Consider the following 11,853-nt stretch of genomic DNA (forward strand, 5'->3'; position numbering starts at 1 on the left):
TTTTACTACTTTTTACCATGTTTACTAGAGAGAGAGAGAGAGAGAGAGAGAGAGAAAAAAAGAGAGAGAGAGAGAGAGAGAGAGAGAGAGAGAGAGAGAGAGAGAGAGAGAGAGAGAGAGAGAGAGACAGAAATAAGCAAAAAGGTTTAGCTTTTGGCTCCAATTTCAGACATAAATAAAGAATTTAAATTAAACCTTTTTTAGCACAAGTCCCAAAGGGAAAGGATCTGGCATTTTCCTAAGGCTTAGTCTAATCAATTTAAATATGGATAAAAAAAGTCAATTGGAGGTCTTCAACATTATATAAAGACAACATACATGCTTGTGTGGGTTATAGGGGTTGGGGCGAAAGGTGCCTGTTTGAGGCTATTCTAGATACAGTATTTTCCCTGCCTCCACAGGGAAAACTATTTAATAACCATAGTAAATAGTTGCTTACTAAAAATATAAAAGAGCAAAACATTAATGTGAAGCTTAGAAATAACATTAATAACATTAACATAAAAAATAAATGTAACAGAGTTTCAGCGCATAAGTTCAGCATTATCAAATAAAAAAGTTTTATTTTTACAGTATGTGATAAAATTCTCAGGCATGTCAGCTGTATCTGTTAAATTTTGTTTCTTAAGAATGATCTTACTATAACTGATCAGGTACTTCATAACATAATCCACCTCATTCAGTTTAAACAAGTGGTCCCACTTTTTCATATACGCTTAAATTAATTATTTGGTACAATGAACTTATTATGTCTGTACAGAATTATTAGCCCCCGTTTAAATTTTTTTTCTGCTTTAAATATTTTCCAAATGATGTTTAGCAGAGCAAGGACATTTTCACAGTTTGTCTAATAATATTTTTCTTCTGGAGAAAGTCTTATTTGTTTTATTTCAGCTAGAATAAAAGCAGTTTTACATTATTTTAAAAATATTTTAAGGTCAAAATTATTAGCCTCTTTAAGCGATTTTTTAGATAGTCTACAGAACAAACAACTGTTATACAATAACTTACCTAATTACCTTAACCTGCCTAGTTAACCTAATTAACCTAGTTAAACCTTTAAATATCACTTTAAGCTGAATACCAGTATCTTGAAAAATATCTCGTAAAATATTATTTTCTCTCATCATGGCAAAGATAAAATAAATAAACTATCAGATATTAGTTATTAAAACTATTATTCTTGTCTCCGTTAAACAGAAATTGGGGAAAAAATAAACAGGGGGGCGAATAATTCGGGGGGACTTCAGTCTTCACCTGTATATTTTTAAATATCTACATGTATATAAATCTGCAATTAATGTCTGTAACTACTTTTGTAATTACACTATTGACCCAATTTATATTTTACAGGGCCCATTGCATTGTTCTTGTTATGTACAGTATACACAGTATATACAGTATGTACATTATACTTGTTGTTTTAATGCAAAGTAAAGTAAATTAAGGCCACTTAATATAAAGTAGGACCAGTGTGTGTGTGTGAGACGTGTATTTGTGTGCTTGTATAACAATGATCACTCATTTCCTTAAGGGGTGGTGTAATACAGGAGGATTAACATACTTAATTTAGATAATGTTTTGTGAAGCATTCATGATAATAGACTTTTTTGCCATTTTATGTGATTTTCTGCACAACCTTGTGCTTTATATTGAGCTTTGCAACATATTTATTATAGGTTGTTTAACTGATGATGATGATAGTAATGTAAAGATTATCAGTATTTATTTGTGCCCCAGTAGTCAAATACATTTCTATGGGACAGCTTTATGGAGATACATTGCCTCATTTTAAATGTCCGAAGAGGACACATAAAATAGTGTTAACTACAAAATAAACATTTAACCTGATCATGTAAGGATATTTTTTTGTTAGCAAAGTACGTCACGCTGTCGTGAAATCAAATATAGACTAATTAACCTCTCCACACATGATATAATCCTTAAATCCCTCTGGCATAACAAGCTATACATCAAATTCAATACAAAAACACAACCAAACACAACCCACTGTATTTGAAATATTGTTGAGATCACTAAATACACAAAACATTTTAAAACTTAAATCCTAGTAAGCATTCTGAGGTTGTTGAATTGTGTGGTTTGTGTTTAATTGTCAGTGTGACACTTACAGAAAGCATCAAAGACCATTGTAAGAGTGAGTGTGTCTGTATGTGAAAGGTGATTATGCAGCGAATGTCTACATTGGATCCTTTCTGATCCTGAAAGGCATTAGTCGGTCTAATGACCTGAGGTGTACTGACAGAGCATGCATACGCCCATCTATGATCACATACTACACACACACTAGGTAGACGTGATGCTGATGGCTGTGTTTTCTGGAAGCTGATCTGAATTTTCTGATAATAGCGCTGTAAAAGTTGATACCAGGATACACTCTTCTTCTGAAATGTGGACATAGGTGAGTTACTCTCTATATTTATGTATTTATTCGACATCTTTGTGACAGACTGTAGCTTTTGAGAGCATCTGATTATATTATTAGTTTATTGAAGAGGTGTATTTATTTTTTAGATTTACTGAGGTCAGTTAGTATCCTAGGATCGTTAGTATTTTGTTAGGTTCAATGCACATGAGAATTCTTTTATTTATTGCTGTTTTAGAAGTACAATTCTTTTTAACTATAATGAATGAATTCACAATTGTAAATTGTTGTAAGAATTTATGTGTCTATTTATAAGACAGTTCACTGAGGTAACATGTTTTTAGAGTATACAGCATGTAAGCCTGTTTACAGGTCTCTGTGTATTTTAAGCCTGATCAGGCCAGATTTAGCACTGACAATTAAAGCACAGCTCTCCCAGGCCAAATCCGGAGCTATTAAAACTCCCAATTGTCTTGCATCAGAAACGTTTGTGTCCTTGAACAGTTATAGTTTCAATTGGTACCAGTGTATTTTTCTTAAATCTTCAATTGCTTGATCAGAGTCTTGAGGTTTATTTCTGTTGGTCTGTTTACTTCTAAACAGGGGTCATAAACACTTGGAGTGCATTCCTTCACCTCGGGTTTCTGACCTGCTGCAACCATGTTGAGACACTTTCCTCAGATGCCAGCAAAGATGCTGTAGACAAGATTGATCTGTTAAGGGATGGCAGCAGTTCAGAGCTCTGGCTTTGAGGACCCCCACCTGGGGTCATGCCCAGATGGAGATGAAATCTCACTTTTGGATGAAGACACAGACTCTGGAAGTTTGCTGTCTGAAGATTCCGTGCTCCCTGAGTATGAACTAGAGGATGGGAAAAAGGGAACTGCCAACACACTGTATGAGGCTTGTGTCCAGAATGACCCAGAAGCGCTGAAGAGGATTTTGGAACGTGGTGTGACCTGTGATGAGGTCATGGAAGTTGACATTAATGGATGGGTAAGATGCTGCTGATTAGTAATTGAAAGCACAAGACTGACTGGCCAATCATAAAGCAGGAAAAACAAGTGATAAATATAATACATAGTACTTTCAAATGTACTCTTTATGTAAAAATGTAGAATGCAAAATTCAAATGTAATGTTATTTGTAAGATGGCACAGACCTACAGCACGACTGGGGTGTGTGATGGGCACCTATGATAAAAATCATCTTTTGTAAGCTGTTTGGACAGGACTGTGTGCAGGTATAGTTTGTCCACAATCATATTGGAGTGATATAAAGATTATAGGTCTCTTTTTTTTTAACATCCTGACGTCAAAATATCCAAGAGTCCAAATCCCTCCTATTTTGAGGTCGATCGCAACGTGACGTGTTAACGTGTCTTCATAGTAAAATAAATAGTCATATCAACAAGACAGGATATGCACAAAGCAACTGGGATTAAAAGATCTGTTCAGCTCTCTGTGATCATCAATCATCATCAAATGTGATCAAGAATAAGTTTTACAAGTTTAAAACGTATTTAAAACAGTGCATGTTCGTAGTGAATTACAGCGATTTTACTGTCTTTATCATCACAGCAGCATGTTAGTACATTAGCCACAGGTTTATTTGTACGTTAACATAACGGATATCCATACAGCAGTGGATATTAACGTGTATTCTGTCACATTTGCACTGTGTGTGTGTGTGTGTGTGTGAACTTTGAAACGACATTGTGTGTTACTCATCATTGCAGAAAGACTTGAATTAACTCCACAATGAATACAGCAAACAATCAATGGTAAAGTTCTTAAATCTGCTTCCTTCATGTCTGTCACTGTGCTGTTTATCTGATGCAGCTGAGGCGGAGATTGAGGCACACTCTGACAGGCACGTGGGAACGGTGGGTAGGGAGAACTAGCATTAAAGGCAGAGGCAACAAAAACAGCTACATAGTAATCAGAGCAGAAAATTCAAATGTTCTGAAAGGTATAATAAATAATCTAATGGGTGTTTTGAGCTGAAACTTTACAGACACATTCTGGAGACACAAAAGACTTATCTTAAATCTTGAAATCTTTTTTGTTCTATTATAATGACATTTGGAGGATTTTTCCATGGCCTTTAATATGTAAAATCAATAAACATACGGTACATGTACAGTGGAATACATTTAAAATGGGCCTTAACACAAACCTGTGTAATCTATGAAACCTTTAATGTTTTGAGAGCAACAACTGAGGTTGTGTGCATTTGTATTACATTTAGTATGTAGAGATGCATGAGTTCTTTATTACCAAAACAACAATGGTCGACACTGGTAAACTTCATGCATGCAGGCTCATAGTATTTCTTTACAAAGTGATTTGGCCAACTATGTGTTTTTAGTTGTTGTCATCTGTGCAAATGGGCAGTATTTTGAAAACATTGTATTTAAAAAAAAAAAAAGATAATACCGGGTTTAACACTATAAACCAATCAATTTGTGTTACAGCATTTTAATTTATAAGTATTTTATAATTTTTGCAGAGTTATTAGTAGGCCTAAATGGAATCTGCGCTTGCAGATTTCTTCACATTTTTTGTCTATCACTGAGTCTATTTATTTACTTATATAAATGAGTGTAAATGGGCGGCACTGTGACTCAGTGGTTAGCCTCACAGCAAGAAGGGCACTGGATCGAGTGCCGTCTGAGTCAGTTGACATTTCTGTTTGGAATTTTTACGTTTACCATTGTTTGAGTGGATTTCCTCTAAACGCTCACATTTCCCCAGCAGTTCAAAGACATGTGCTTCAAGTGAATTAGATGAACTAAATTGGCCATAGTGTATGAGTTTGTATGAATGTGAGTGAATGGATGTTTTCCATTAAAGGGTTGACGTTGGAAAGCCATCCGTTACTTAAAACGTGTTAGAATAGCTAGTGGTTCATTCTGCAGTGGTGACCCGCTGATAAATAAAGAACTTTAAGCCAAAGAAAAATGAATATTTTGATATTACAGTAATATTGACTAATATGCAAAAAGTCTTTTAGTAGATATATTAAGTGATAAACTTGTTTTGTTTACCAAATAATTGATTCTGATTGATTTGCATGGGAAAAGTATTAATTTTTAAAGAAAATATTGTTAATAAATGTTTTAAGTTTTTAGTTACAATTCCAAAATCATTTCGCTGGTTTTTTTTTAATTTTTAATTTTTACAAAATTTTTAGCAGAAATAGCAAAAAAAAGCCTGCAGGTTATGTCTGGTCTTTGTTATTATCATATAGTTTGTATGATTAAGAAAAAGTTACTTTCTGATATGAAACATTATGCACTTCAATATAAATGATATGTGTCTCTTGGACTTATTTATGTAGAATGGACTGATGGTGGCTGCATATAAAGGCTTTCTTCAAATAGTGTATGAGCTGCATGGGTGCCCACATTTGAACATTAACCACCAAGACAATGACGGCAACACCGCCCTTATGATCGCCGCTCAAGCTGGTCAGTTGTTTCAGCTATTTATTGCTATTAGTACTTTAGTATTGAGTTCTGTGGACATAGTACTGAAATTCTAATTTACATAGGATAATTGAATGTTTTATATATAAATAGAATAAATTTCATGTTATATGCAATTTGAGTCAAAATTTGTAATTTCTTTAGGGAATTCATCTAATTTGTTAATATATTGTGCAATATGCAATGTGAAAAACAAGCCTGAAACCTTTTTTGTACACAGGTCATGTCTCCATATGTAACTACATCATGAATTACTTCCCTGGAGCAGACACAGAGATCAGAGATAACAGAGGATTCACTGCCCTCATTAAAGCTGCCATACAGGGCAGGAATGATGTGGTGGCTGCTCTTATAATGCACGGTTAGTAGTTACACACACATGATGATATCTTGGTGAATTTTGCATTACTTATATTCATCACATTTCTTGGAAAAGACGTCACCAAATCCCCAAATGACCATCACAGCCAATCAAGAATGGTGTGCTGGCATTGGTCAATTTCACCTCAGTATAACCCATAAGATTAATGAATCAATCAGCTGAGTAAAAGGTCAGTTTTGCAGTGGATGATTTCTGTTACTTATTTATTTATTTGTTTGTTTATTTGTTTATTTGTTTGTTTGTTTGTTTGTTTTTGGTTCTTGAGATGATAGGGGTTTTGACAATTTATACAAACCGTTTACTGTATAAATACAACCAAACATAACAAACTGACTGCCAACAATCAACATTTAAATATGTTTTGTTTGTTATTGTGTGTGCGTGTGTGTCTGTCTGTGAAAATGGACAATTTTAAGCGATACAAGAAAAAATATTTAAAATAAAAGGGAAGAAAAAAAGAAAAAACAAACAAAAAAAAAACAAAGTAATTAATTGTGGGGAAATAAACAAAAATAATTAATTGTGGGGAAAACCATATGTAATATAGCAGTACACTGTAAAAAAAATAATTGCGCCTATTATTTATCACATATTTATTATTAATATTTGTAGTTATGTTAACTTATCTGGATTGAATCCATTGAGATATATATATATCAAAATATATATCAAATACCTTGGTACAAATATATGCAAATTAAAATGAATACATTTTAATGAAATAAATCCGCTTTAAAATTGTATTTGTATGCATTTTGTAATTCTGTTTATATATATTTTATTATGACACGGTGGCTCAGTAGGACTGTCGCCTCATAGCAAGAAGTTTGCTGGTTCGAGTCCTGGCTGGGCTAATAGGCCTTTCTTTGTGGACTTTGCAGGTTGCTCATGTGGGTTTCCTCTGGGTGCTCGTTTTCCCAAAAAACATGCGGTTTAAGTGAATTAAATAAACAAAATTGGCCATATTGTGTGTGTGAATGAGAGAGTCAAGTTCACTAAAGTTAATCCATGTCCATTACGTTTAAATTATAAAGTTGTATCAACGTAATTACAACAACTGACCTATTTAAGTTTAAACTTAGACCACATCCAGTACACTTGTACTGTCAAGTCCTGTCAACCTAAGACAACAAGACAGTGTAACTAGGACAGAACCCAGGTAGCAAAGAATTCTGGCCCAGATTTGGCTTAAATTTAGCACTGCAGGCATTCATCTGGCACTGGCATACAGCATGTGGGCCAAACATGACCTGGGTTTGGCAGAGGTGCCTCTGTCTTTAAAGCGGTACACAATACTTGGGACAGATGTAAAATGTAGTATTTGGCCCAGATATGGTCCATGTTTGGCCCTTGTCTGAAAGCCAGACTTGGTCCAGTCATGTACCATAAGTCACTGCGGCATGTGGGACAAGCAAAAGCTGATTGTGTGGGCCAGAGCTGGGCTATTTTGCTATGTGGGAAGGACCTAAATCCCACCATGTTTCCCAGAATTCATATGTTCAATCACTCTTTTTTTTACAATTGTGCATCATTTTGTATTGTCCACATTATTGTGCATGCATTTTACTGTACCTTGCCATGAGTTGGTGTTTTCAACTTCTTAAATCATTCTGTCTCAGGTGCTGATGTAAATGCTGTAGACTCCAATCGTGGTAAATGTGCACGTGACTGGGCGCTGAAGACGGGCCGCTTTGACACGCTGAAACGACTGCGCCACCTTGCGCTCCATCCCACAGCGGAGCAGTTCTGTGATACCTACGTTCCCGAGTGGCCCAACCTCAAGGTGCTGGTCAGCAAAGCAACAGCCAACAGGAGTGCAGGTCAGAAGTTGACACATCATTTGAAGAATAGGTTCGGTTTCAGCTTCCCACGTGACCCAGTGGAAAACGGTGTCATGGATCACATGGTGCGAATGACCACCAGTCTGCATAGCCCACTCATAGCTACAGCTACACGACCACTGTGCCCGAGCAGCCCTCCACAGATGGGTAAACGGCGGCTGGCTGTGGCTGAGCTGATGCAAAAGCACTCTGAGAAACTGCTGGAGGAGAGTTCACTGTGCCACCGAAACAGCTCCATCTCCTCTGTGTCTCCATCTTTCCATTCAGCCGAGTTTGTGTCTATGACCTGCTGTCCCGATACTGAGAGACGGGGCAGTGTGCTGTCCATTGGTATGCGCACATTCATTCCTCGTAGCGTAGCATCAAGGCGCAATAGCATTTTCCCCTCCGGCTGCATCCCACAGATCAAAGTCACCAAATCCTCCGAGCCAACTCCGAAGAAAGAAAAGAAGAACAAAAAAGATAAGGGCTACCTGGAGCCTCCAAAGTGGAAGTATAAGGAGGCCAAGGAAGAGAAGAAGAAAGAGAAAAAAGCCTTGAAGGAAAAGGAAAAGGAGGAGAAGGACAAAGAGAAAAAAAGCAAAGACAAGGAGAAAAGAAAAAAGAATAAATACACTGACTGAAAGTGATGCACTTTGGTTACAATGTCTTCCCTTTATTCATATCGAAGTCCCTTTAAGGCAAGTCATTTCACTCAGTGGCCATCTTTGAAATGCCTACAGTTTATAGTTGGAATCAACATTAAAATTTAATAACAGACTCGTAAGATAATATAGATTTCTTGACCTCATTATTTCCTCATGGAGGTAAATATGTAAGATGAATTAGAATCAGTCTAAATTTAATGATCACTTAAAATTGTATTTCATTTATAAAATGGAACCTTACAGTCTCTTAAGGACTTTCGGTTTATAAAAGTTTGAATCATACACACACACACACACACACACACACACACACACACACACACACACACACACACACACACACACACACACACACACACAAATTCAGGTTGCCCAAGCTGATGCCGATACACATGTCCAATCATGCTAGTCTTCTGAAGTAACTTATTCTTAATGGCAAATCTGCTCCACAATCGACACTGACTGCTTTGTTTGTGTTTGCATTTGTGTTTGAATGGTGAAGGCAGGAATTCATGAGGTCAGACGGGACAGACTGTCCCTTATGTTTGTTTCAAACACAATCCAAACTCATTATGAAAACATATCGCTATATACATTTCTGGAGAGTGCCAAAAACGTCCCAGGAGCCACAATTTTTTTGCAGTTTTTGTTTTCACGAATCCACCAGAGGTCACAATGTATGCTTTTTGAAATCTCAAATTTCTCTCGCAAGTGCCATTGGCGCCTAATGTTCTGGCGTAAGTCCACCAGAGGCCGCTGTTACAGACTGACTGAATAATTGACTGATTAACTGACCCATCCTCCTCCTTCCCTAAACCCAACCAATAGTGTTTTCAAAAGCACAGACTGACCCATCCACCCACTTCCCAGAACCCAACCGACAGTTTTCATATTTGACCACATTCCCATCGTTATTTACTTGTTTACTTTATTTTTTGGCATTTGTTTTTTTCTTACCTGCTTTTTGGAACGTTATTCGCCAGACTCGAACCCTGTCATCGTGGTTAGCTCTTCTCTGTGTCTCAAGTCCATAGATGTACTTGGCGAGCTAACTAGACAAACTGATAACAGCGAGAAAGCCGTCCACATGCAGGTAAGCGGTAAGGAACTGGTAAGGAACAGTATCAGACCGCCCCGTAGTGTTCATTTTAAAGACGAAATGCAGCCATACATACTTCTGGCTACATAATTTGCAATCTCCAGAAATGTATATAGGGCTACGTTTTCAGAATATGTTGTTCAAACAAATTACAAAATCAGAGAACATTTCTTTCCAAGTGTAGTTGGTTTTGTAGAAAGTGTTATGTAGATATATTTTTGTGTGTATATATATATATATATATATATATATATATATATATATATATATATATATATATTTTTTTTTTTTTTTTTGTAAGGTATTCACTGAGATTACAACACATTTGCTGACCCCAGAGCAGGTTAGTAAAAACCAAAGTTTGGACGGAGCCCCTCCCCGAGAGAATCATTAGTCTATAACGACCGTTGATTGGAACAATAATTATTGTAAAAAAAGCACTATAATAAGCTTGAATTTAACTGAATTGTCTCCTTTACTAGAAGCCGGGGTTTTCTTCTGCCATAAATGATAGATCATTACACATTCCCCCATTCAAAGCTATAAAAAGTGACATGTCTTATGTATTGTATGGTCTTTGCATTGCAAATGCAGGATTTATATGGGAATGTGTAGTAGTTATGTATTTTGCTGTGTTCCAAAGTTCTGAACCTCTTATTGAACTCTCAACTGTATTAAAAAAATGCAGTGATTGAAACTGCATGATTGCAATTAAGTTTAATAAGTTTGCAAGTATTTACATACTGAATGTATTACATGTTTTGTTTTTGCAAACAATATGTTAGGTCTAAATTTTTGGAAAGTTTGGCTTTCTGTGTTCTTTAAAACATCCTTTATTGTAGTTGCATGTGGGGTAATACAGGACAAGTGAAGCAATGCTGTGAAGAACACTGAAAAGAGGAAGCGCATTTTGAAACCTCAGTGGTGCATTCCTGTCTCACAAAATCCCTTTTTACCAATATTGCCAGTTCAAGGGGACAGTTTAGCAAATTTCCCATCCAAAGTAGTGAATTTAACTTATGCTGCTAAATAGAATATTGCACAAACATTTAGCAAATGAAGCACTTTTTCAATCCCGTAAACAATGTTGTTACATGGGAATCTGTTGCAAGTATTACTAATAAAAATGGAAGTTTTAGCAGCCAGCTGAATTTCCTATAAGATAATTGGTTTGCACCAAACCACAAAACATTCAAGATGGTACAAATTAAACAAAACAAATTTTTTGACAGTGATTTTGAGATTGGTAGACTAGTTAGTTCAGTCATCCAGTCACAAGATCTGTTGCAGCAGTTTTATTTTTATTTATTTACATATTGAGGATTTTTTTTCTGTAAATTATTTCTATTGTAGTTTGTAAACATTTTCTCAAAATAACAGCATGAATTGAGTGAATTTTAGAATTTAATGTGCATCCCGCTAATTCCTTCCAGCATTTGTTCTATATGATATCCTAAAATGCACATTAAATATAAGTAATATATCTATTCATCATTCGACGTAAACAAACAATCACAGAATGAGTTCTACATTTAAATAAAATATAAAAACTGAATTATCCTCAGCTATAAATATTTTAGATTGCACTTTCCAGCATGAACATATAATTTAATAGTAATTAAAAAAGACAACGCAAAATTAACAACAGTTATGCTACTTTTAATGCTTTAAATTCCTGGTTTGCAAAACTATTTTATCACAAAAGAGACATTTGTTGTGATTCAGTTGCTAATAAAATGAAATTTTTTGGCAGTGTGAAAGCTAACAAAATGATAATGCTTGTAAATATGTGTGATTCGTTGTAAGATCCTGTAAATATGTATTAATAAATATTTTATGCTCTAGTAAACAAAGATCTCCTGATAGGTTTTTCTCACACTTTCTTGCACCTGTAGCATCTCTGAGAGACGCACATGGCCAAATGCAAGGCCAAACGTTCAGTAATCTGCTCTTTCACAGTTATGTAACGTGCAGAGAGCAGCACTAAAGCCGGGCGGGATTAGAGAGC

The 11,853-nt window shown here is 35.7% G+C and overlaps 1 protein-coding gene across 1 annotated transcript; it reads left to right on the top strand.

Annotated features, from left to right (window-relative positions):
- The first annotated feature begins 2,300 nt into the window (after positions 1 to 2,300).
- Positions 2,301 to 9,018, top strand: ankrd33ab (ankyrin repeat domain 33Ab). The gene is made up of 5 exons (XM_087257663.1): positions 2,301 to 2,422; positions 2,990 to 3,382; positions 5,729 to 5,858; positions 6,097 to 6,237; positions 7,878 to 9,018. Exons 2-5 carry the CDS (start codon positions 3,110 to 3,112, stop codon positions 8,720 to 8,722), a joined length of 1,389 nt encoding a protein of 462 aa, XP_087113789.1. The 5' UTR covers positions 2,301 to 2,422; positions 2,990 to 3,109; the 3' UTR covers positions 8,723 to 9,018.
- Positions 9,019 to 11,853: the final 2,835 nt, after the last annotated feature.

The sequence above is a fragment of the Danio rerio genome, chromosome 6, assembly GCF_052040795.2.
Source record: "Danio rerio strain M-AB ecotype USA chromosome 6, GRCz13ab, whole genome shotgun sequence".
NCBI classification, from domain to species: domain Eukaryota; kingdom Metazoa; phylum Chordata; class Actinopteri; order Cypriniformes; family Danionidae; genus Danio; species Danio rerio.